Source organism: Miscanthus floridulus, chromosome 4 (assembly GCF_019320115.1).
Source record: "Miscanthus floridulus cultivar M001 chromosome 4, ASM1932011v1, whole genome shotgun sequence".
NCBI classification, from domain to species: domain Eukaryota; kingdom Viridiplantae; phylum Streptophyta; class Magnoliopsida; order Poales; family Poaceae; genus Miscanthus; species Miscanthus floridulus.
This window is the reverse complement of record NC_089583.1, coordinates 115,908,452-115,935,615: the sequence shown is the minus strand read 5'-3', so window position 1 is coordinate 115,935,615 and position 27,164 is coordinate 115,908,452. Positions and strand designations below refer to the sequence as shown.

General features: G+C 50.2%; 1 protein-coding gene and 1 pseudogene across 1 annotated transcript; one reads left to right on the top strand and one right to left on the bottom strand.

Moving 5' to 3' along the window:
• LOC136549156 (berberine bridge enzyme-like D-2) lies at positions 1-8,313 on the bottom strand (annotated as a pseudogene).
• A 2,303-nt stretch (positions 8,314-10,616) lies between these two features.
• LOC136549155 (uncharacterized) lies at positions 10,617-11,405 on the top strand. Its single transcript, XM_066540438.1, has one exon. The coding sequence runs from the start codon at positions 10,617-10,619 to the stop codon at positions 11,403-11,405; it is 789 nt and encodes a 262-aa protein (XP_066396535.1).
• Positions 11,406-27,164: the final 15,759 nt, after the last annotated feature.

Here is a 27,164-nt window from a genome sequence, read left to right as displayed (position 1 = left end):
CTAATGTAATGTTGGTATGCTCTGGGCATTGTAGAAGACATTGGCATGATCTATACGTGTCTTGACCCGGACGAGCCGGTCGAAGTTCTCTACGGTGAAGTACGCCGCGCCCCAGGTCTCCCGTGCATGGCTCACCGACGACGCCAACCAGACCGGGCCGAGGCTCTCAGCCCAGCCCATGAGGTCGATGTCAATGTAGTTCACGTACGCGCGGCGTGGGTTGGAGGACACGTGCGGCGTCATGCACCCGTAGTACAATGACCGGAGCCATTCTATGCGTGCATTTCCGCCGGCGTCGTCGGCGTCCCAGTCCCAGGTGACGCCGTACTGAAGGGCGTACAGGTTGCCCGCGCGGTGCGGGAACGGCGTCGCCGTGGCGCTCACGCGTGCCATGGCGCCGCGGTAGGGGTCCATGGTCACGTACCCCCCCCCCGGCGGCCCATCGGAGAGGTACCGGAGGATCGCGGCCAGGGAGTCCCTCGAGATGGGCTGCTGCACATAGTCGGACTTGTTCTTGCCGTAGTACTTGGTCTTGGACACCCTGCTGGTGAGCTCGTCCACCGAGCTCAGCCCGGCGAGCCGTGCTGCCGACTCGATCCAGCTCATCTCCGACACCTCGGGCTCGGCGAGGCCCAGCTCTGGGAACCTCTCGTTCAGCACCGACATGGCCAGCTCCTTCGGCCCAAGAACCAGCCCTGTGAATTAATGTCACGTTACGATGATCTCGATCTTCCTGTGATAACGAGCTACTACCGATGGTGAGGGAGACCGAGAGGTAAAACTCGTCAGGCAGATCAGGCCCGACGAACTGCCACCGGTGCAGGAGCCCCGCCATGGCGTCCACCGAACCTTCCCTTCTCGGCGTGAACACCGTCACGGTGTCGGGAACGGGGGCGTAGATGACTCCCCAGCTGCCGCCGCCGCCGCCGCGGATGGCCCAGAACACGTCCTCGCCCATGGCTCTGCGGTCCAGCACCCTGCCCACCGCGTCGACGAGGAGCGCGTCCAGCACGTTGTCGGCCGCGAGCATGAACTTCCGGGACAGCGGCCCGAAGCCGCCGCCGGAGATGTGTCCGCCCAAACCGATCGTGGAGCACGACGCGGCGGTGAGCGCCAACGACCGGTTCGAGTTCGACGACGATGCGAGTGCCACCGCGTGATAGACCTCACCTAGCGTCGCGCCAGACTCCGCCCACGCCGTGGCTGACGCGGCGTGGACATGGACCTTGTTCAGGTTCATGAGGTCGATCACGACGAAGGCAGTGGCGGAGCCATGATTTATACTCAGGGGGGCCGGCCGTCAGGAATTATACTTAGGGGGGCCGGCTCGGTCTTTTTCATTGCGATAATTTTATTATCTAGTTGTGTTTTGTATGATTATATTATCTAGAAGATATTAATAGGTATATATGACAAGAATTTTATATAATCTCCCTCTTAATATAAATAAAAAATATTAAGTCATACTACTAATTTTTTTTTGTTGTGAAACATTGTGGGTGGGGGGTGGGGGGGGGGGGGGGGGGGGGGGGCATGGCCCCTGCCAGCCCCCCCTTGGCTCCGCCAGTGGACGAAGGGCGCTTTGCCGTCCAGCACGCCGCCGGAGACGGTGTAGGACTGACCCTCGTAGCTGTGCCCGCCGCTGCGCACGCGGATGGCCAGCGACGTACTACGCGCGCAGAGGACCGCGAGATGGAGGCCGCGCTGGGAGGTGGGCAGCACAACCGCCTCCGGCTTGCGAAACTCCGGGGCTGCGAAGCGGAGGTTCTGGATGGAGAAGTTGAAGATGGTGTCGTAGCCCGGCGACCCAACCATGGAGAAGTTACAGACGTCGGAGGCCAGGAGGCAGGACGACATGGACCTGGCGCGCACGCCATTGTCGTGCGGAGACCGCGATGCGATGGCATGGCGATGCGTTGACAAGAGTATGCTGAGGAGTAGGCCTAGAAACAGTAAGGAAGTTGGTTAGGTATCGGTGTACATGCTGATGGTGCTCTCACTCTAGTGCTTGCCCAAACAATAGCGTTCTTGAGTTCAGCTAGTTTCCTTATAACATGGGTATGGTTAGTGTATGATCACTGGTCTGATCGAGATGAGATACACACACACACACACACACACACACACACTCAACACGGTGCAACTTGGCTACAAGTTGGCTACTTGGCTTAATCTGTACTACTTGGCTGCTAAGTACCGCTTTCCTTCGTTTCATAGAACCAAACTGAATGATCGTTGACTAATGATTAATCTAACATTTGTAGGTACCAAATTGACAATGGATTTATATTTAAATGTGCTATTTTTTATTATGTTTCAACGAGCTATGGAATATAAGGGACCGGCGCACGGAGTAATATTTGGGAATCTTCTCTATCTATTACTTCCTCCATTTTGAATCATAAGACGTACTGCCTTTTTCTAGGTATAAACTTAGATATATATTACATCGAGACTCTAGATACATAGTAGGAGCAATGTATTTAGAAAAACTAAAACATCTTATAATTTCTAATGGAATAGAGGGAGTCTTTTCTTATTATAAGAACGATAAAAGAGACCACCGGCACGTTCATCCAAAGGTATATATATTTCGATATTAACTGAAGAAGGGGTAATACTATATCGTTGGATTTTATGATCATGTAGCTCCTTAAATAAAAATTCATATCTAATACAATTAATAAATAGTGAAGTGTAAGAATAATATTAATGCAAATACAAATAGTACTTCATATCTAAATTGTGACAGTTTTTTATAAGAGAATTGTGACAATTGAAGTACCTATCATATCTCGTGAGCAAATCTCAGCACCTGCGAGAAAATGCAATGCATCATAGGCCTTTCCTATGAAAAGATGAGGTATTATTCTCCACCTTTCGTTGTTTCCCTGGCTGTGTGGTCATCACAGTGTGACCCTTGTATTCGATCTAGATCTTTCGAACCAATGTCCAATGATTTTGACATTGGGTATTTCATCAGGGCGCATCATAAATTTTCTCGATAACTGTGCCACTGTGTACGGGTGGAATAGGAGTTTGTGGGTTTTCTCGAACTTGAGAAGGTCAGCTTTTATCTTAAGCATAATATACGAGGGCTGTCTATCACTGTGGATCGACATTTTTTAATAATATAACTGAATTTGTTAATTATGTACTCAAGCTGGAGGAAAAAAATGCTAGATTATAATACGTTTGATTCGTATAACTAGATTATAATAACTATCAATTTTGAGCGGCATATAATATCCTTGTCTTCGGATATTGTCATTTTATCTTTCTTCTATCTGTCTATCTACACTAAAAAATTACTATTGTCATCGTCGGACATCGCCTCGCCTGCTCGCTGCGGTAACTTTCGCCCCGCTCCCCCTAGAGTCCGGATCGGATCCGTCGCCCGGGAGCAGAAACGTAAGCACGGAAATAATGGACTCCCCTGTTAGGCGCCATGTAGGGGGCGGCGGCTACGACCAACGCACGGGCACTGCTGTGCTGACCCTTCTTGACGGCGGCGGCCGTCTCGATCCACCTCTCACCCTCAGAGCTGTGGCCGCCGCCGCTGGTGCGGATGATGACGCGGGCACGCCGGCGATCCTGGACACGGTGTGCGTTGCGACCTAGACGGTGGACTCAAAGACTTTCAACGTGAGCTTCGTTACTACCCTGAAGATAATCTACCATAACGTGACGCGCTCGGCCTTCGGCACCGCTGGCTCCGGCGCAACAACAACGTGTTCGGCCTCGGGCAGTGCGTGAGCTACCTCTCCGGCCAGGCACATTACGCAGGCCACTGCGCCACCTCTGCGCGCGCGTGCGTACATGCAACGCGCCGCGCGGAACGCCCACGACCATTCAATCGAGCCCGGCGGTTTCAAATCGTGTCTTCCCCCACGGCCGGCCAAGCGCCGCCGCCGGATGCCATGCCGCTGACAGCTCTGGAAACGTCTAGGTTCTGTGCCCGGCCAAGCGCGTTGAGTAGGCCCCTGCGCCGCCTCCGTCACGCGCATGCGTGCGCGCCGCGCCGCCGTGCCCAACGCCGGCCGAGCGGGGACGAGTTCTGCTCCGCTATACTCCTGGAACGTGATATCAGCATGATATCATGCTGACGTCATTTACCTCCTTTTCCCTACCAAAATAAAATCAGAAATACAAGTAGAAATACTTAAAAGCAATGCACATGAGCTCATATACTCAGCATGGTCACAGCCGCTCTCTTCCCCCACTCCGGCCCACGATCCTTGAACCTGTTCCAATGCACAGTGCGCTCATTCTTATAATCTAGCCCCTCTACTTCCTTCTAATAAACCTTCTGTTTCATGTTTAGACTTGAGAAACTTGTCTGCTACTCCCTGTTGTCTATATCGCACAAAGGTCTATGCCGGGAAATGATCTTCCCAAAGCTGAGCTTTTATATACCTTATATATACTTCTTACAAATGTTATTGATGCCATCATAAATATTTATGCTGACATCACAGATAATGTTTTAAGTGCAAACATGTTTCTAGAAATATTTAAAATTTAAATATTATATTTATAGATAGAAAACATAAATTCGTATCTATGAAAAATTTCAAATCTGGCATTAATCTAGTAGGATTAAAAAATATCAAAAAAAAAAACTCGTCATTTTGCTTTTGGGGGGTTGCCGTGGAACCCACATCAGCATCGTGATTCCGTTCAGTTAGACACCATAGTTAAAGCCCTATTTGAATTCATCCGTACTACTAACAAAAAAAAACTACTAACTATATAGCTAGCTAATAATTAACGGAGACAGCCACTGATATGTGGTTGAATAGTCGGTTGGAAGTGTGTATGAACTATTAACACCTTTTCACCAACTAAGGCCTTTTTTATCTATTAGTGCTAATATTTAGCAGCCAAAATTAGCATGTGGAGATCCAAACAGGCATGTTAATATAACTGTTAAGGGCATCTCCAAGAGTCTTTGTTAAACTCACTTTTTAAATCCTTATTTAAAGAGCCATCTGAATAAAAATTTCTCTTTATATCTTTCGACGGTCCAACAAATTTTCTATATCTGGTGCGCGCTTGAAAGTGAACTAATTAGAAAGCTAATATAGCTACTAGCTAGTAGCATGCAGATATTACCGGTAAGTCCTATCTTCTTGCTTGTGGGGACTTGCAAAGAATTATCCATATTTCCTTTTTGTATAATATATAGACACTCTTCTTGCTTGTTGTGGGGGACTTGCAAAGAATTCTGTGTATATCCAAGAGCATGCAGATATCACCGGTAGGTCCTGTCTTCTTGCAATCATGCCTCTCCAGCTTCATCCCTCTCTGATGCATCTTTTTAATTAGTCTGCAGGATGTCCTATAATACTCCACCTGTCCCAAAATAAGGGATGTTTTAGGTTTGTCCTAAGTGAAACTATTTCAAGTTTGACCAAATTTATATAAAAAATACTAATGTTTATGATACCAAATGAGTATTATTAGAATTAGCAAGATTTTTTTTTTCATATTCTATGTATTTGATGTCATAAATATTATGTTCTTTCACGTAAATTTGGTTAAATTTGAAATGGTTGGACTTAGGATAAAATCTAAAACATCACCTATTTTGGGATGGAGAGAGTCCTACGGAGAATGAGTTTGTGCTTTTTGGTGCTGCTGTTGGGTGTTGTTGTTGTTGGCAAGAAGTTTACGGGTACTTCCTCACAAAAAAAAAAAGGTTTACAGGTGTTCGTGATGCGATGAAGATGCTTAGGGAATGTTTAGTAGCGCTCCGTGAGCGGCTTCGGGTGCGCGGCAACCTTATCTACGGACCACTCCGTTTCACCGGTAAAGTCGCAGAAATCATGTTAGTGGGCCGAAAATACTAGCTTCGCTTTGCTTCCTCTCGACCCTATGGGGCCAAGACGCGGGCGGCACAGGGAGAGACGGTGGCGCGGGCGAGGCCACGACAGGTGAGGCCGGCGCGAAGGTGTGACCATGCAGGGAGGGGCTGTGGACGGGGCGCCGGCGCCAGGCACAAAGAGAAGCGGTGCATCCATGCCGTGAAGATAGAAAGGTGGAGAGAGAATCGAGGCCAGTACCATGATGCAAAATATTAGATATTCAGGTCCCTCTGTATGAGCAACAACAACTCTCTCATCGCTCGAACTGTCAAACATGGCATAAGGCATTGCAATATATATGGCTCTATGACAACTTTGTTTGTTTACGCTTCGATAGCGTGAGTTTGGTAAAGATCTAGATTTTTATAGAAATGTTTTGGATCCAGGGCTCATATATTGGATTCTAATTCAGAAGAAAAAGATATTTTTTCTTAAAAATCATATAAATAAAAATATGGTTAAAAAATCGAAACTTTTTTTTGGACAAGGAGCAACTTGAATACAATCCATTTGAATTTGTTGCAATGAAATTATGTAACTAAAAAATATAATATCTTGAATAGAAGGGAGGCATAGAAACGAAGGTGGATCACTATGAAAACCATGTCCTTGCCGATTTGGATGTCTAGGCAAAACTGGAGAAACATTTCTGCCGTGAAAGCTTTTCATGGTTACTAGATATATGTCTTACGTTGCACGGGGCTAAAATATCATATTAGTTTCTTGGCAGCACAACAGCATTGACCACCGTTCTATGCAACAGTCCATATAAGTGTCCGCTCGCGTGCAGTGGTAGACACAAACCGACCGTTGTGCCAGTGTTGATGGCATGGAAAGTATCACTGAAAAAAAATATACAAGGACAACTAACTGTTGTAAAACAGAAAAGGCATCCACTAACAGCCAACTAACTGTTGTAAAACAGAAAAGGCATCGAATGGAAACTAAAATCTAAATGGATGCGAAGCGAAGTCATAATTTCCAATACTAGCATATAAGAGATAGGCATTGAAGGATTTTCTCTATATATTCTAGCAAAGGCATACAAGGGAAACTACAATATCTTGTCAGGGACAGAAAAGACAGCTCAAGTGTAATATACAGTACGGCAGCAGGCACGAGATCATTTATCATACACGTGTACCAAAACTACAAAAGGAAAAGATGGTTGATCTTCAGTTCACCGCAGCAACCGGGCCACGACCTCTTGGGCAATGACCCCAGCGTGGTGAGCATCAGGCACTCGACTACAGTCCACGAACCCAAGACCTGCCCAGGTATCCTGTGGCTCCCTTAATAGCCTGGCTGCACTGTGCCAACATCTGAAGACAGCCAACGCCGCCACTCCACTCCACTCTTGTCTAGTGCCACATTGTATAGGTCACCAAACGCAGAAAGTCTAACTGAGAGATCGAAGCATGAAGTGCCCTCGACAAACACCTGATAGAAGCAAGGATCTCTCCGGGAAGCCACCACTGAGAATAGAATCAGGGGGTTCCAGAGTGCAAGACCTGATAAGACAGTGGAGGATCCCAATAGTGTCACCATCGCTAGGTCTCCGCTCCTGATCGGACATCCAGTCTCTTACGCGCTGAAACGCTGCAGTGTCCATCCAGTACCTCGTCTCCATCCTGTCGAACTGCTGCTCAAGAGAGATATCAGAAGATGCTGACTCAAATCCAAAGACACATGCAAAGCCGGGTTTCTGTCCAAAGAATCGTATCCATGTCTCTTCAGGTGTTTGTAGCAAACAGATTGTGTCCTCCGAGCTTCCGAGCACCACGACGATGAGTCCATCTGACCGGTGGATTATCACGGCCTCAACTGTGTGAACAAGATCGGTTTCAAACTGCAGGAAGTGTGCAAGGTCTGCAGCATCGAGCTTCTGCGTATCCAGCCCAGTGAACAGAAGCACGCGGCGCCTGTAACTCTCGTCGTCGCCCATGACACACTGTGGCGGCAGCCGCCGGAGCAAGGAGGCATCTCGGTCAGCAGCATCTGCAAGTAACGGAAAGAGTGACGAATCAAACAGCTGAAGCCCCCTCTTGTTCAGCAACTGAAGTGCCCTCCGGGCCACCAGCTCCGTGCTCTCGGTGTCATCGTACACCAGGACGCCGGCTTGTGGATCCCTGTGGACGATCGCGGCAACCACGTACCCCCGAGCAAACAGCACCTTCCAGGCCAAGTCACACAATCCATAGGCTCCTTCGCTGATCGTGGATCTGCCAGCTCCGATAAGAACGCATCTCAGGTGGAACTCCCCATCTTCATCAGCAAGAATGTATTGGGACGGTAGAAGCGACCGGAGCACCGTGGCTGTGCATCTCCTCGCGAACTCGTCGGCAACACCATCCAGGATGTATGAGCATGAGACCTCCTCGCCGCGCCATGTAGCCTGTTCAATCAGAGTCAGAGACGGTATTTCAGTTTTGAATGGATTGTGCATCAGCCAATATTTCAGTTTTGGAATGGATTAAGCATCAGCATTACTGTGACTAGTTTTGAATGGATTGTGCATCAGACAATATTTCAGTTTTGGAATGGATTAAGCATCAGCATTGCTGTGACTTTCAGAATTGATAGACAGACAGACAGACAAAAGGATCACGGGAAGATGACACTGAGGACTCACCGGAGTGCAGGTGGCATAGAGGCCTTCGCGCGGTGTTTGAATCGTAACTGCAGCACTGTCAATAGCATCAAAGAAGACGAGAAGCCCAATTCTGAAGCCAGTCTGGCTGTCCCGTACCAAAACTGCTGTCTGCACACCCAGTATGCTCTGAATCAACTCGCACGGACTGACACTAGCTGGAACGCCGTCAAGCAGCAGACATCTCTCGAGGAAGTGGGAGTCCTCCAATACGTGGTGCCACGGTATTCAGGACTGCGATCAGATCCCTCATGTAGCTGAAAGCCCGACCTTTCCTCTGCAATGCAATCGCGCGAACAAACGTCAGTAGAGCAAAACTGAACGAACGAAACTGCAATGATGGCGATTCAACCGGCCAAAAGAAAGTAATTCGCAGGGCAAGAACAACACCGGACGGCAACAGCAGTTTGCGGGCAAGAAGCCAATAACACGGAGAGAAAAGATAATGGAGCAAACAGCAATTCACCGCGAATTCATGTTCCTTCCTTTCTCACCGAGCAGGGGCAAGATCAACACCGGGAGCCAACACCAATTCGCGGGGCAAGAACACGAGGAGCAAAACAAAATAAAACGAACATCAATTCGCCGCAAATTCCTGTCCCTTTCTTTCTCGCCGAGAAGAGGCAGAACAACACCGGAAGCCAACAGCGACTCCCGAGAAGAACACGACGGGCAAAACAGAATGGAACGAAGACCAGTTCGCATGCGAATTCACCTCCCTTTCTTTTTCTCGCCGAGCAGGGGCAAGAACAACACCGGGAACCAACTGCAATTCGTGGGGAAGAACACGAGGAGCAAAACAGAATGGAACGAACAGCAATTCGCGGCAAATTCTCTCCCTATCTTTGTCGTCGAGGAGAGGCAGAAGAACACCGAAAGCCAACAGCGACTCGCGAGCAGCTCACCGCAAATTCACCTCCCTTTCTATTTCTCGCCGAGCAGGGGCAAAAACCCGAGGACCAAAATGTTGTATAGTCCAGCCAACACCGATCCTTAGCAGTCTGAGTCGGAGTCTGTAACTAGTCCTTGCATTCAGTTTTTTTTAGCTTGTAGCTATGTTTAGCCAGCATCTAGGAGCTGCGCGCGGTAATGGCGGGTCGTGGGATGGCACGAACTGTAGTGCGCTGTGTGCCGCGCGTTTAGAGGAGATCACCTCCCACTTATGCATGTAATCGCTATTTATTCAGTGCATGTATACAAGAAAAAGCAGTCAGTTTGACAGCACCAAACATCGTGTGTTCCATCGAGTGTTTCCGAGTGCGTCTTTCAATGTTCGCCGGTGTGATAGTTCACCGGGATCCCAACAATTGGTATCGGAGCCAGGTTAGAGTCCGAGAAGGATGTCCGCCCCCGCTTCCGGCGGCCGGTCGCCATCGCCCGCTCCGCGCCGTCGAGTTTCTCAGTCGCCAGACCCGCGCCGTGGGCGTCGAGGTCACGGCGAGGTCATCATCGAGCGCGTCGTCAAGGAGGCCAACGGTGCCGTGCGGTACCCCATGCTGACGCGCTCCAACTACCAGGAGTGGGCGCTCCTCATGAAGGTCAATCTGCAGGCGGCGGGCTTGTGGCACGCCGTCGAGCCGGAGGAAGGGGAGGAGGTGCTCATCGAGTACCGCGAGGATCGCCTCGCCATGGCCGCCATCCTACGATCTGTGCCCTCTGAAATGCTGGGTTCCCTAGCCCGCAAGAGGATGGCGCGATCGGCGTGGGTGGCGGTGAAGACCGTCCGTGTCGGTGTGCATCGAGTGCGGGAGGCCAACACCCAGCACCTGCTCCGACAGTTCGGCGAAATCAGCTTCAACGAGGGTGAGTCCATGGACGAATTCTCGCTCCGTGTCATGTCTCTCGCCAACAGCATTCGCACCTTGGGCCACGACATCACCGACACCCAGATCGTGAAGAAGATGCTCCAGGTGGTTCCTGATCACCTTGAGCAGATTGCTTACTCCATCGAGACGCTCCTCGACGTCAATGAGCTCTCGGTGGAGGAAGTAGTCGGTTGACTGCGCGCCATCGAGCAGCGCAAGAAGAAGCCGGCCTCCACGGGCGCGTCGTCCAACGTCGACAAGCAAGGTCGTCTGCTCCTCACCGAGGAGGAGTGGATGGCGCGGCTCAAGCTACGTGAATCCGGCGACGGCTTCGGCAGCGGCAAGCGCGGCAAGATGCGCCGTGGCCGCGGTGGCGGTTCCGGCGGTGGACGCGACGGCAAGGGGCAGGATGGTTCAAGGAAGCCTCAGGAGAGGAACCCTGACAAGTGCGCCAGTTGCGGCATCAAGGGCCACTACGCCAAGGACTGCCGCAAACCTAAGCGGGAGCAGAAGGCACACGTAGCGGAAGGTGAGGAGCAGCAGGCGCTGATGATGGCCACGACAACCGCTACCTCGACCATCGCCGCGCCGTCGACTTTCTTGGCTCAGTCGTTTACTCGCGTCGAGATCCACGAAGCAGAGGTCTTCGCCGAGCTTGGGCCTCGAATCGACAAGGACGCCCGGCGATGGGTGCTCGACACCGGGGCGACCAACCATATGACTGGCTCGCGCTCGGCGTTCGCGCATCTCGACACCAACGTGACCGGAACGGTTCGTTTCGGCGATGATTCAGTGGTGGAGATCGAGGGACGCGACACCATCATCTTCGTCCTCTGGAATGGTGAGCACCGTACCCTTGCTGGAGTGTACTACATTCCTCATCTCGTGGCGAACATTATGAGCCTCGGACAGATGGAGGAGGCCAGGTACCGCATCGAGCTCTACGACAGCGCGCTGAGGATCTACGACGAGGCACGACAGCTGCTCAACAAGGTGCCGTGCGGCGGCACCCGCCTGTACATCCTCGAGCTGGTGATCGGGCAACATGTGTGCCTCACGGCACGCAGCTCGGAGGCAGCCTAGCGGTGGCATGAGCGGTTCGGCCACATCAGCTTCAAGTCGCTCCGCTCCCTCGCCAGCAAGCAGATGGTCCGTGGACTGCCGCACCTAGATCACATTGATCAGGTGTGTGACAGTTGTCTCGCCGGCAAGCAGCGGAGGAGCCCTTTCCCCAGTGAGGCGAAGCGGCGCGCGGGCCATGCTCTGGACCTCGTCCATGGCGACCTGTGTGGACCAGTATCTCCACCAACTCCAAGCGGTAACAGATATTTCCTCTTGCTCGTTGATGACATGAGTCGCTATATGTGGCTCCATCTCCTGTCAAGCACGGATCAGGCGGCAACGGCTGTCAAGAACTTCCAAGCCACCGTGGAAGTGGAGTCGGGGAGAAAGCTCAAGGTGTTCCGGACCGATCACGAGGGGGGGGGGAGTTCACATCCGTCGAGTTCAGTGAACACTACGCGCGCCGTGGTGTTCAACGGCAACTCACTGCCCCGTACTCGCCTCAATAGAACGGGGTGGTGGAGCGCCGGAACTAGACGATCGTCGGCATGGCACGCTCCATCCTGAAGGCAAAGGGGTTCCCAAGCTTCTTCTGGGGCGAGGCCATGCACACCGCAGTGCACATCCTCAACCGGGCTCCTACGCGGGCGCTCGATGGCAAGACCCCATTCGAGGCCTGGTTTGGGGAGTGTCCGGCAGTTCAGTACCTGCGTACCTTTGGCTGCGTCGCGCATGTCAAGACGACAAGGCCGGGGCTGCAGAAGCTGGATGACCGGAGCACACCCACGATCTTCGTCGGCTACGAGAGTGGATCCAAGGCGTACAGATGCTACGACCCCGCGACCAAGCGCGTGGTGATCTCGCGCGACGTCGTCTTCGATGAGGCGGCGCGTTGGGACTGGACGACAAGCCCAGATGTGCACCTTGGCAACGACGAGCCTTTCACCGTCGAGTACATCACCGAGATGGTGCCTAGCTCAGCTCCATCGACATCATCGATTCCAGCTACGTCACCATCGCCTGGACCAGCAGTAGCCACGCCTCAGGGCTCACCTGCTCCTCGTCACCAACACACTTCGTCACACCACCGACCGATGAGCACGACATGCTAGACGTGGACCATGACAACGAGGCTCCTCTAAGGTTCCGCGCCATCGACACCATCATCGGGCCATCATCTCCGCCTAGCCTAGCTGCCAGAGTGCTGAGTGAGGAGCTGATGTTCACCACCGCCGACGAGCCCACCTCTTTTGGAGAAGCCGAGCGCGCGGCGTGCTAGCGCCAAGCGATGCGTGACGAGCTGCGCTCCATCGAGGAGAACGCCACCTGGGAGCTCGCCTCCTTACCTGTTGGGCACCGTGCTATCGGGCTCAAGTGGGTCTTCAAGGTAAAACGTGATGAACTTGGCAACATCATCCGTCACAAGGCTCGCTTGGTGGCGAAGGGCTATGTCCAGCTCGCCGGGGTGGATTTCGACGAGGTCTTCGCCCCGGTAGCGCGGATGGAGTCGATCCATACATTGCTTGCTCTTGCAGCTCATGAAGGATGGAAAGTCCATCATATGGACGTGAAGAGCGCCTTCCTTAACGGCGACCTGAGAGAGGAGGTGTACGTCTCACATCCGTCGGGCTTCATCATCGGCAACGACGATGGCAAGGTGCTGCGCCTCCGAAAGGCGTTGTACGGTCTACGTCAGGCACCGAGGACCTAGAATGCCAAGCTCGACGCTTCAATGATCTCGCTTGGTTTCTAGAGGAGCAGCTCGGAGCACGGCATCTACACTCGCTCAAATGGCGCATCGCGGCTGGTGATCGGTATCTACGTCGACGATCTCATAATCACCGGTGCCAGCAGCGACGCGATCATTGAGTTCAAGCAAGACATGATGCGGCTCTTTTCCATGAGTGACCTTGGGTTGCTCTCATACTACTTGGGCATTGAGGTGACACAAACCAAGGCTGGGATCACCCTTTGTCAATCTGCCTATGCAGGGAAGCTTCTGGAACGCAGCGGGTTGGGTGCTTGCAATCCAAACTCGCTGCCAATGGAGCCCCGTCTGAAGCTGAGCAGAACGAGCACCACTCCCATAGTGGATGCCACGGCGTACCGGTGCATCATAGGTGGGCTGAGATACCTTGTTCACACACGGCCTGATCTGGCCTATGTTGTGGGCTGTCTGAGCCGGTTCATGGAGACGCCGCATGAAGAACACCTGGTGGCGGTGAAGCGAGTCCTCCGCTATGTGGCAGGGACACGCCATCAAGGTCTCTACTACACACGTAGGGAAGAAGGACAAGCACGGTTGAGAGGCTTCAGCGACGCTGACATGGCCGGGGACATCGACACCCGGAAGAGCACCACCGGCATCATCTTCTTCCTCGGCGGGAACATCATCACCTGGCAATCGAAACAAAAGGTAGTGGCTCTATCCTCATGCGAGGCTGAGTACATTGCTGCGGCGACGGCGGCTTGTCAGGGTGTTTGGCTTGCCCGACTTGTCAAGGACATGACCGGCGTCGAGCCTGGAGCACTAGAGCTTAAAGTGGACAATCAGTCTGCTATAGCTCTCAACAAGAATCTCGTGCGGAGTAAGCACATTGACACAAGATTCCATTACATCCGTGAATGCATCGACGAGAACAGGGCTGTCCTGGGGCATGTTTCAATAGAAGAACAACTGGCGGACATCCTAACCAAAGCGCTAGGGCGAGTGCGGTTCTTGGAACCGCGTGAACTAATCGGCGTCGTGACGATCGGTGGAGAGGGCATGAACTAAGGGGGAGAAATGTTGTATAGTCCAGCCAACACCGATCCTTAGCGGTCTGAGTCGGAGTCTGTAACTAGTCCTTGCATTCAGTTTTTTTTAGCTTGTAGCTATGTTTAGCCAGCATCTAGGAGCTGCGCGCGGCAATGGCGGGTCGTGGGATGGCACGAACTGTAGTGCGCTGTGTGCCGCACGTTTAGGGGAGATCACCTCCCACTTATGCATGTAATCACTATTTATTCAGTGCATGTATACAAGAAAAAGCAGTCAGTTTGACAGCACCAAACATCGTATGTTCCATCGAGTGTTTCCGAGTGCGTCTTCCAAGGTTCGCCGGCGTGATAGTTCACCGGCGATCCCAACACAAAACAGAATGGAACGAACAGCAATTCGTGGCAAATTCCTCCCCCTTTGTTTCTCGACGAACAGCGCAAGAACAACCGGAAAGCAACAGCGATTCGCGAGGCAAGAACACGACGCGCAAAACAGAATGGAACGAAGACCAGTTCGCCGCGAAATCATCACCTCCCTTCTTTCTCACCAAGCATGTGTAAGGACAACACCGGAAGGCAACAGCGATTCGCGAGTGAAGAACACGACGGGCAAAACACAATGAACAAACAGCAATCCACGCGAATTCTTTGCCCTTTCTTTCTCGGCGAGGAGGGCAAGAACAACCGGAAGACAACAGCGATTCGCGAGCCAAGAACACGACGCGCAAAACAGAATGCAACGAACGTTCACCACGAATTGACCTCCCTTCTTTCTCACCTAGCAGGTACACAAGCAACACCGGAAGCCAACAGCAATTGCGGGTCAAGAACACGACGGCTGATACAGAATGAAGAAACAACAATTCGTGCGAACTCCCCTCTCTTTCTTGCTTCGCGAGCAGGGCAAGAACCGGATGCCAACCGCAATTTGCAAGGCAAGAACACGACGGCCACAAATTCGACGCGAAATCGCGAATTCCTCTCCCACCGGGCAAGAACACGACGGCCACAAATTCGACGCGAAATCGCGAATACCTCTAACACCGGGCAAGAACACGACGGCCAAAAGAGCAATGAACACGACCGGCAAAGAAACAACAAGAGAGAAGAAGAGCAAGAACGGCGAAGAAGAAGACCGGAGGTAGGGGAAAGCACCTGTCTGGAACGCCACAGGCCAGAGAGGATGATGGGACGCGTACGCGCCGAAATGGCACCGGCCGGAGGTGGGCGAGCCATCTTCACCGGAGAAGAGAGCTTCGGGTCGCTGGAGAGGAAGAAGGCTTCGGGGGGTTTCTTCGGGTTTTCCCGTGAGGTTTGAGTGGGAGCCAGGGAGGGAAAAACAGGGGTTGGGTTTGGCGTTCTGTCTGGGCTGCGGCTTTTGTTTGCGACAAACCGTCTTTCCCTGGAAAGAATGCTGAGGCGGCGGCCTGAACTGAAAGGATGGAAGGCCTAGAACGGAGCCGTCAGTATTTATGTTCGTCGCTATAATTGACCATACGGCCCGAGGCACGATGGCACGACACGAAGCACGTTTTTTTAGCCCGACACGAGCACGGCATGGCCCGGTGACATGCGGGCCCGGGCTGGCCCGGCCCGAGGCAGCAGGCCGTGCCTGGGCCGCTGCACAGGCCCGTGGGCTGGCACGGCCCGGCCTGGCCTGAGTCAGCCGGCCCGGCCACCCCCTCCTCCTCCTCACTCCGCTCCTCCCTCCTGGCCTCCCCACGGCCCAGCGCACGCCTATCCGTCCCCGCCTCCCCCTCCTCATTTCCTGGTAACCTTACTGCCTACTTCATTTCCCCCCTCCCTCCCTTTACCCCGCCGCCGCACTCCCTACGACTGCGAGTCGCGCTTCCTCACCCCCGCAGTCCCGCTCGTGCCTCGCGGTCGCGACAGCCACATCGCTCCTCCACGCCCCAGTGCCCCCCTCGCGCAGCCGCAGGCGGTGGCAAGCGCGGTGGCCGGCCTCCACGCCTCCTCTTGCGCGACTTCTCCCTTCGCACAGCCGCATCGCTCCTCCTCGCCCCCCTCGCGCAGCAGCAGGCGCAGCGCACGCGGTGGTGGCAAGCGCGGTGGCCGGCCTCCACACCTCCTCCGAATCTAGGTCTAGGGCGTCGGCCTCCTCCACATCCGGCTCGAGGTCGAGGATGTCGGCCACCTCCGAATCCAGCTCGAGGTCGACGACGCCGGCCACCTTCGGATCCAGCTCGAGGTCGAGGACGCCGGCCACCTCCGGATCCAGCTCGAGGTCATCAACCTCCACCACGCCTTGTGACCTTGGCCTCCTCCTCCCTGTCCTCCGTTCCCACTTCCCACCCTCTCTCTCTCTCGCTCTCACCTGTTTCGGGCTGTGGGCTGGCCCGATCCCCGCCTCGGACCGTGCTTCTCGGGCTGGCCCGGCCCGAAAAACGGCCCAGCAGGCCGTGCCTGGGCCGTTGCCCGTTGGTCAGGCACGACGCCCACCTCGGCACGGCCCGGGTGGCACGGCGTGCCGTGCTGGCCCGACCCCCTTCTGGCCGTGCCTGGCACGGGCCCGTGTCGGGCTGGATCGGGCCGGCCCGTTGGCCATCTATATTCGTCGGCCCAGTTTGGTTTGGTTCCTGTCGTGAATGGTTTTTCTTTTCTATAATATATAAGCAATGGATGGTTTTCTTTAGTCAGTGACCTGAAGACCGCAAGAGGCATCCTGATGCTGAATGGCTTGTGTACCATCAGGCTTAAGTGACTTGAAGACCGCAACAGGGGTATTCTTTTTTTTTTAGTAATAGCAGGAGCTCTGCCTTTTAATTAAGAAGAATAGAATTGGTCTAGTTTATAAGGGAAACTAGGTCTGAAAACCTTAAACACAGAAAATACTCACAACACCAAAACATCATAGCCCTGACGACTAACACACAGAGGTAACACAAATGCCTACGACGCCCACCACGTGTCCTCAGTGCCGAACTGACCACAAGCAGCAAAACAACAGCCAAACGCTTTGACATCCTTCCATCATCCGGTATCTTCGACAAGATCATGTACCGAGTCTCACCTTGCGCCGTGCAACAGAGGCATTCAGTATCTACGACCTGCATACTATGAACAATTGCCGCGTAATAGAAGCAATTGATGTAGTTTCGTATGCATTACTGTCCAGAAACTGAAATTGTATAGGCCCGTCAAGCAGCCGCTCCATGAACTGGTTCCGCGTTTATCTTTGGGTTAATTTGATACATGCCATTATAAATGTCACGTTTTAAAAATATACTATTACTACTCGTGATATTAGAAGCGTACCATTATAATTTCACATGTCTTCAAAATATACCACTGCTTACCCTTCAAACTCATTTATTTGAATTTTTAGACCAAATTACCCTCTTCCTCCTCCTTGCTCCCTCTCTTTTTTACGAGCTCGACACAGCCATGCATGGCCGGGGGCATGCAGCGCCGCACCTCGCTCGTGTGCGCCGGCTTCGCAGCACCTTGCTCGCCGACCCACCACTGCAGCAGCGCCGGCACGGCAGCCCTGCGCCTCCCACTGCTCACCGGTTCACCACCATGGCGCATCCGCGACATGCCGGCACGTCGGCCTGCCCCTGGACGGCGCGCTCCAGCTCGTCCCTGTGGCACGCAGCACAGAGCCTCGAACGTTTCAGCAACGGACTCTCTCCAGCTCCAAGCCTCCAACGCGGCCAGCCGCTTCAGCAACAAGCCCGAGAAAGAAGCAGCCGCATCCATGGCTGTGCTGGTCACGAGGCAGGAGCGCGAGCTACAGTGCTACAGCCGGAGCACCTGTGGGCACATCGTGGTGCGCTTTCGGCTTCGTCAACCACTCTCCTATGGCCACGTCATGGAAGACGTCGGTAAGTCGGTCATACTCCTTGGCCACCGCCGTAGGGAGCTGGAACGAGTGGAGCAAGGAAGCGTGTTTGGGCAGAGCAAGCTTCCATGGATTTGCAGCGGCTACGGCGACATTGAAAGGCACTGCGTGTTTGGGCTGGGCTCAGGTGCCGACGCAGCCACGGTGGCAGGCCAGCGAGCATGGTGGCGTGAGGAGGCACACACACGAGCTGAGGTGTGGCACTGCAGCTGGCAATGCCTAGGCGCTGGTCAGCTCGTATAAAATGGAAGACGGAGGAAGGACAAAGGATGAATGCCCTGTTCGTTTGGCCTTATTTGGCTGATAAATCATGACTGAAAGTATTGTTGGCTGATTTGGTGTGAGAAAAAAATACTGTTCGTTGGCTGAAAAAATACGGCTTCTAAGCCAAACAAGCCCAAACGAATAGGGCGGAGGATGAGGGCAGTTTGGTCCAAAAATTTAGATCATTGATCGAAAGGGTATGCAATGGTATATTTCAAAGATTTATGAAAATGTAATTGTACACTTCCAATATTATGAATTGTAATAGTATTTCTACAGACTCGTAGAATTGTAATGGCATCGTTCCGATTAACCCTTTATCTTTCCTTTGCACAAAATTCAGTCAAAGGCAACTAGGGGTGCTGCCATGCAGTACTATCCATTCTTTGCACAAAATTCAGTCAAAGGCAACTAGGGGTGCTGCCATGCAGTACTATCCATTCTTTGCACAAAATTCAGTCAAAGGCAACTAGGGGTGCTGCCATGCAGTACTATCCATTCTCAATTGGGGTGCTGCCATGTACTTCTACAATTCGGTGCCAGGTGCACACCATACAGCTCAGCTCAGCAATTCAGGTTCCAACATACGGCTGGTTGTTTCGAGTCTGACGGCTTGAACCATACAGGTGCTTTGTAATTCTTGTAAGCGCGTCAGAACAAGGAAGAAGGATGCATAGCGTAGCGGCCGAATTTTTTACATTTTAGTTATTTTTTTAAAAGTTTTTCACAAATATACCCTTGAAGAAAAGATTTCATAATATGAACCCTTAGCTCGGCGTTATTGATGCTGGCGCCGAGCTAACAAGTCTCGGCGCCAGCGTTCCTGACGCCGAGCTCCTGGGCGTGACATGGCAGGGAGCTCGGCGTCAGTCACTCTGGCGTCGAGCTCCCTGCCATTTAACCCGGCCCAAGCTTCGTGTCCGAGCGTTCTTCCTCTTCTTTCTCCTCCCTTTCGGGTTTTTTTTCTCTCCCCACTTCACCCTACCTCATGAATCGGCATATTAGACCTTGCAAACTTTGATTTGATTCGTAGATCTTCGAGAGCAAGGTATCATCGCTCCCCTGCTAGTTTTTTTCGCATCGATTCGGTATATATTAGTCGGATTTTTGAACGTAATAATCATCATCACTTAGGGTTTCATTCTATCCCTCAATATATGTATTATACAACCGTAGCATGATGCCAAGGCGTGAAAAAGCTAGCAAACCTAGGCGCATGTAGTTATGTTATGGGCTCATTGTTGTGCATCAAATGAGAAACCCTAGGTTTAGGGTTTAATGTTAACTGCTTTCGGTTCTTAGAAAGAAATTGGTTGTATTGTAGTTATGATTCTTATTGATATTTATTTGTGATATTTTGATTTATGTTTGTTAAATTACATCCGTTTTATTAGATGCAAGAAATGTTTCGGAAGTGGTTTTGGTGAAAGCGGGGTCGTCCTCGAGAATTATACCCTAACGCGTCTAGCAAAGATGCCCCTGTCTCTCCTGACCTCCCTGTCCCTAACTGTGACTGTGGTTTCCTGGTCCATATTTTTCAATCGAAACATCCGGACACAGCTGCGCGTTGCTTCTACACATGCAGTCATTTTAATATAAGAAATTATTTCCACTATCATTTTCTTTATTTGTGTAAGTATGCTACTAATATTTCGTTAAAATCTCGTTGTGTAGGACCATAAGAGGTGCCTTTTCTTTTAGTGGATCGACGGTGCAGACAAGTTTGATTATAGGTACCTCCTTTTCAACGATTGATTTAGAGGGAGACATCCACGTGAGCACTTCAAGCGGTGGGTTCCACCCCCCTAACCCTCCATCAATGATGGCTAAGGAGAAGCACCTAGCCACAGTTAGACGACTCGAGAAGCCTTCTCTGTGCGATTATGGAGATCGAGCTATGATAAACTCTGAAAATACGTTAGAGTTTGTGTGTCCAAACAAGCATGAAGTAAGTGCAAAGTGTATATGTTGAAATATTGAGCTATATGTGTTCATGTACTAATGTCTACTTATTTAGGTGTTTTTAATAGCGAAGTGTCGTTTTAGGGAGTAGTTGTATGGTCCTAAGAACCAATGACCGGAAGAACCGCGAAAGGTTAAGGAAAGAAGAAAGAAAGGGTAATTTACAAAGCACCTCTTGTCACGTGCGAATGTGGTGTTAAATCCAACTATGGTCTAGTCCCTTCGGAGCTTAGAATAGGCCATTATTGCGGCCATATGGTTGAGTATGATGAGGTTGATTATTTTTGTGGTAAACATGAAATCGTATTTTGTTTCTTTTGCTAAGACATATATCATGTAATTTTTTGTTTGAACATAGCACTAGGAAATACAGGTGAGAATGTTATGATGGTCAAGCTAAGTTCTTGGATGAACTGAAGAAGAGGCAAGTAATTACACGGAAGAGGGGATATGGACCTGACTACGTCAACCTATTCGTTAAACATCACAAAGAAAAGATGCGTGAGTTTGCTAGACAACGCGGTATTTGTAACTCGATCGATGTTGGGCTTAATAAATGGAGATTGGAGAGACGGATGACATTAGAGGACGAGAGGGTAAGAAATGAGGCAAGGGAAGAGACAAGAGTACAGATGCAGGTCTTGAACGAGCATGTCGTTACATTATGTGCCAGTGTGTGCTTGAAAGCATTTTTTTCGTTGCCTGATTTTAAATGCAATATAATCGCATTGCTAACTGATTGCATTTCATACATGAAGGGATTGGTTGCAGCGAGAAACATGCCGTAGAGCTGGCTCGTGCAATGTATGTGGAGAAGAAGTTAGATGAGCATATATCGCGAGTTGGTCGCATCGTTCAATCACCGATTATGTTGTCTGATGAGGGGGGTGAGAATGAGGATGACACTAGCAGACTGAGTGAGCTCATTGCTCTAGCAGAGGTGGGCTTGCTGGCGCAGGAGGCTGAGGACGATACTAGTAGACTGAGCGAGCTCATCGCTCTAGCAGAGGCGGGGTTGCAGGCGGAGGAGGCTGAGGAAGACACTAACAGACTGAGCGAGTTCATCGGTCTAGCAGAGGCGGGCTTACAGGCGAAGGAGGATGACGATGCGTTCTTCACTCAGGCCGCAGCGGCCGCAGATGAAGCGGAGGCCGCTTACTACAGGCGACAGGCAGGTCAGAGCAACGCAGGTGAGTCTAGCCACAGCAATAGAGTTGTAGTAGAGGACTGGTACTCGGATGATGAGTTGCTTACTTAGTATGTTTCAGACTAAGGATTTGGAAGTGCATTTGTCCCTATGTCTACTGTCGGCACGTACTTCTAGTATTATTATGTTGTTTAATGTGGCATAGTATTGAACTTTTTATTATGTGGTTGTTTTCATTATTTATGGTCTCAATATTCCGCTTAATGTTATGGATGTATTGAAATGTGAACACGTGCTGCAAATAAAACCTAACGACGTATGACATTATATAATTCAACATACGAAACACATGAAATGGCATGTGAGAACATGTACCGAACCTGGATACAGAGTTTTCTTTGACTAAACCTAACATGCCTTAGGTAATTAAACCAAACAACAAACACATAGATGTGGTATGTGAATAAGATAAAGGCATCCTAGTAGTGTGGCCACATAGCAAATTATGTTGCACCTTCTCCATAGTAGCCTCCCGTTGTTGTTGGTGGTGGTGGCAGAGGTGGCAGGGGTGATGAGGGAGGCCCCTTGTTCTTGTGGTTAGGGCAGGTGCAATATGGATGATTACAGAGTGCCTCCTGTGAATCGGCACCATTGTTGTTGTCGTCCTGTCTGTCGTCCTTGTAACCACTGCTAACTTCCCTTTCTAGATCGAAGATACGGTCCTGTAGGTAGTAGATGTACTCTGCATGTGGATAAATAGGTCGAGGATCGACCCACCTAGTGAACCCATAGTTTTCTTCAGCCAAGGAAGACTACAATAAGTATGTCGTGTAAGTTATATAGAAGAGGAACATATTGAAGAAACAAATAGTAATAGCAATTACCCATGCTCGCGGGCATTTGAAGAAATGATGACCTCCATCTATTCCCTCGGTGAACATCTGCACTAGATAGTTCTCACCATGCATGCATTTTAGCCACTCTTCTTTCCTTTCATCGTATCCTCTTAGTGGTGCCTCTTTAGTGAAATCACCTTTGCTCTCAACTAGGAACCTCTCATAAAGAGTTTCCTCAAAGAAATCGGGACCAAGAGAACCCTCTCACCTAATGATAGTTCCCTTCCCCTTTCCTCTCCCTCTGGATGACCCTCCAGACATTGGTACTACAACAAAAGAAAATATTGAGGAGTGTTCTTCTTCCTTGTTGTGTGTGTGAACGAGAGAAAATGAGTGGTTATTTATAGGTTGAGAGGAGGAATGGAGGCCTCTCAATGTGCCATGTCAACGATCCGTGTGCCTCTTTACCTCAGCCCTTGGATCAAATAGTCATAAGATGGATGGTGGAGATAGAGTGGAGTTGTGCTTCCTTGCATGCCAGTACTATGTCAGTGATGTACTGATGTGATAAATTGCTCCTGTCCTTTTATCTGAAAAGTCTATTTTTATTGTCTGAAAAGCATAGATTCGTTCACTATTGCTTGGTAACCATAGATTCATCTACAAAACGTATGTACGATACATTTGGATTATACATATTCTAATAAATTTACATTTAATATATGTACTACATTTGTACCTTTTTAGCAGTGTAGTATGATTAATGATTCATGAAAAAAAATCACAAGAGTTTCCCATGTTTTAGGAGCATCCACAGTTACAAACAGAGACATCATTATATATTCCAAATATTTAATCATCCAAGGAGCAAAATGCAACCACAACGAACATCACAACCAACATAATATGTCCTGCATAGTCTAAATAGTCCATAATGTCCATATAGTCCTAAATAGCTACAGAAAAGTAAATACAAAATCCATAATAGTGCATACTAACAACTACCACATCCCTCACTGTCTCCTACTCTTGCCCTTATCCTTGTGACCGAGAGCGCTTGTACCTGGAGTGTAAGGGTCATGTGGACGGCGTCGCCTAGTGCCTACAGGCGGTGTAGGATGAGTCGAGGGAGCATCATGGAGCTAAGAGGGGCCAAGCTCCTCGTGCCTCTTATCCATGTTGTCATCGTCGTCTTCCTTGTCCTCGTCCCCGTCCCCTGTAGCTATTGGGCTAGAGGAACCCAAGCCTCCTCTGCCTGTGGAAGGAACGTACATGTCTTGCGTCATGTCTATCCTGCAACCACAATGACCAGCCGCACATGCGTAGACGATGTGACAGCCTCTGTTGTACAAAATTATGTTAACTGAAAGAATCTAACGTATTAATGATATGTTTGAAAGAATATTTTTAATCTTACGTCCAGGAAGCTAAGCATGTAGTCGTCCCTGACTCTTAGCCGAATGCGCTCAATCTCTTCTACTGAGCATTTGAGTGTATTGCCCTGCAACAAAGTTCTCAGTAATAATACTTCTAAACAGATAGCAATAGGTTTTGTTTTCTTTTGTACAAGAATCTAACATATTATAAGGGTGATACGACTCGAAGCTGGTACTAACTAAAATAGATAACTCCTAATGTCGGTCCAAGAATGCCTAATGTACTGTTGTGCAACTTAACGTAGCAAAATAAGGCAATTGGCTTACCACTCTGTCCAAGATCGGTCCTGCCTTCCTACACGAATCGATTGGTCGTACACCGTGTCTTTATCGTCGGAGGACTCGATGTTGGCGTAGTCATCTTCTGTCCACTGTACCCTCAGCCTGCAATGTGTCGCACGCTGGTACCAAGCTTGGTACCACCTGAACTCACGATTCGTGTGCGGCTCGTTGTTATCGTCCATGTTGTCGTGCATCTCCTCCCATTGCTCAATGAAGGACTGGTGGTGCCTCTCCTAGTCAAAAATCTTCTTGTTCTTCTGATAATCCAACCTACACGTATGTCATCGTTACTTGAATCCATATACATGTCACCATATTAATAAAAATGGACCATCACGAGACATTTGAAATATCAAAACACCTACTTGTGTAAGTCAACGCCAGTCGAGAATAGAGCCATAGGCCAAAGCTGTCTCACTCCAAATTGGCATGCAACCCTATCTGACAGGTGAAACTCAACAGCATAGAAGCATATTAGAGGGCACCTCATCCTATAGAAGTCATCGTCGAACCCACAAACGTTGCTCAACTGAAAAGGATGTGCGCCCTCTCCACCGTACGGCTCCCACTCCACCTGCAACTTGTCCAAACAAGATGTTAGATGGTATACTAATCCTTTTCAAACCAGTATGAAAAATAAAATTTACTTACACTAGACATCGTCAGCGTGTCTAGCTCGTTCGTGAACTCAATGTACGCCTGATCTAACCTCACGTACAGAACCCTGACCTGGTCCCAAAGGTACGCCCACGTCGGCTGCCGACTTGGAGGCTGACCTTGGAACCACTCACGATGAGCTAGAACCTCTGGACGGCCAACTGGAAGACGAGCCCACAGCCACAGTTGTAATAGATACACGCATCCACCAAGTGACGTGTTGGACGAAGACCGACGACACCCCTCGCACAGCTGCCAGTATAGAAAACACAAGACTGTAGAGCCCCAGCTGTAGTGACCCGCCTGGTCCCAGTCACTGAGGTAGTGGACCCACATCCAGGACGCACTGTCACCTGTGGCATCGGGGAAGAGAACACGGGCAAACAGGTGTAGGATCCACGCTCTGCAGTAGTACCCAACTGTCTCCTCATCTGCCTCCTCGGGGCACTATGCAAACTCTTCCCATAGCCAGGAGATGAGAACTCTAGGAGTGTGAGCCCCTTGCTCGCCAAGATCACGCCCAAGGAAGGCCTCCACTTGTGCTCTCCAGCCCTATGACCTACACTGCCCGGTGACTGGGTTGCCGTGAACCCTTAGGCCTAACATCTTCTGACAGTCCTGAAGTGTGACTGTCATCTTCCCGAAAGGTAGGTGGAAGCTGTGAGTCTCTGGCTGCCACCTATATTTAAGACAAAGCAAGATTACTTGTCAAAAAGTCAATCGCATGAACAAATAGCCATGAATGGAGGCAATGATTCAATTTAATACCTGTCAACCAACGTAGTTATGGCCGCTGAATTGAACTTGGGCAACCAACGATGAACATGAAAAGAGATGACATCCAGGCCAGTTCTTTGCAGGAAAGGAGTGTACCTGTCGTCGTACCGCATGTCCAAGAACCCACTATAGGTTCTAGGACGAAGGAGCGGAAGGTCCTGCATCGAATAAAACACAGTCTCCTGTTACTTCACGAACACATGTACGCTCACCAAATTTTGAACAAAAGTTATAGATTATTATCTGCCCCAGCGCTATGAGACGTCCTCGGTGGGTTGCCTCGTATGTCGGGTCGAGCAGGTGGAATAGCGCCATCCTAGAAAAAAAGTGAATGAATTAGAATTTCAATATACAATGAAACATAAACTTATATATAAGTAATTGACACAAATACAAGCATAAATTGAGACATGCATAATTAATTAAATAAATACGACAAATATAAAATAATAAAATCAACCAATAGTCGCACCTCACTAATCTGCCAATGGCAACTTCGTGAATTGTGGCCAAGTCTACCGCACTCGTACTGCTCGGGGTCAGTAACAAATGGAGTTCCTCTCCCATGCCTCGTTCTTCCGGGTATCTGATCCATAACCATCTTGTGCCTCGTCCTCTGCCTTGATCCACGCTTGTTCCAACGATAAGCTGGATCCGCAATATACTTCGGCCCATCATATGGAGGCCACTCTCTAGGGTCCCAGAAAGGCACGAAGCGGGGGCTCTATGTGTGCACGAGTGTGTCGACACTGAACTCGTGAGGTATCCTCCTCTCGATATTATAGTTACGATACCTAGCTGCTGCCACCAAATGAGAACATAGAAAGTGGTACTGCCTTGGTTTACCACAAGTGCATTTGAAATCTTGGAGGACAACCACATGGATCCTCGACTCTCGGACCTCACTGTCGGACGTTGTACCACCCCTATGCTCGACCTGATAAGTCCCTGTGGCGTGGTCAAAGCATGTAACCTCATGTGTGTCAGCCCTTTCTCTTACCTTCTCTAGGTGTGCCTTTGGTTTCAGAGCCCATATCTCTCCATCACTCCATAACTACAATGCATGGGCGTGTCTATCGTTTAACCAGGCAACAAGCTTATAGAAGGTGAATTGAACGATTGCATTCACGAGCATACCACATATCCCAATAGCAACTTATTGAATGACTCCGCCATGTTGCTGCACTGAAACTCGTACCTCTATCCACCGACGTCGTGAGCTCTCGTCTATTTCTCTAAATCCCTTATCAAACCTGTGAGCCATTGTCTACCTTCTGCATTTGATGCGGTTCTGACCTGCTCCAACTTTTCCTAAAAGTACTTGTCATCAAGCTGTCGAGCAGCCTCCTGGAATAGATCAAAGTTATCCTTCACACTATCCTTCCAGAGTAGATTCTCGGAAAGGTGCCGAGTACACCAATGATGGTGCAAAGGTGCATACCCCTCTATCTGCTCTCGCACGGCATTAAGTATGCCCTAGTGCCTATCAGATATGATGCCAACCTCCCTCCCATGCCCAACCATGTGTATCTGGACTAGCCTCAAGAACCATCCCCAACTATCATTGTTCGTTCTCCTTCTTAACCAAAGCAAATGCCAAAGAAACTAACTTGTTGTTCGCGTCACAGGATATGGCTATAAAAAGTGTGCCCTGGTATTTGCCAATCAAGAACGTACCATCAATGGAGAAGACGGGACGACAGTGCCTAAAGGCCTCGACACACTGAGGAAAGCACTAGAAAGCATGGAAGAATATCTGCCTCCCATCCTTCTATGCATTTGGTTTTGGGATGTACTCAT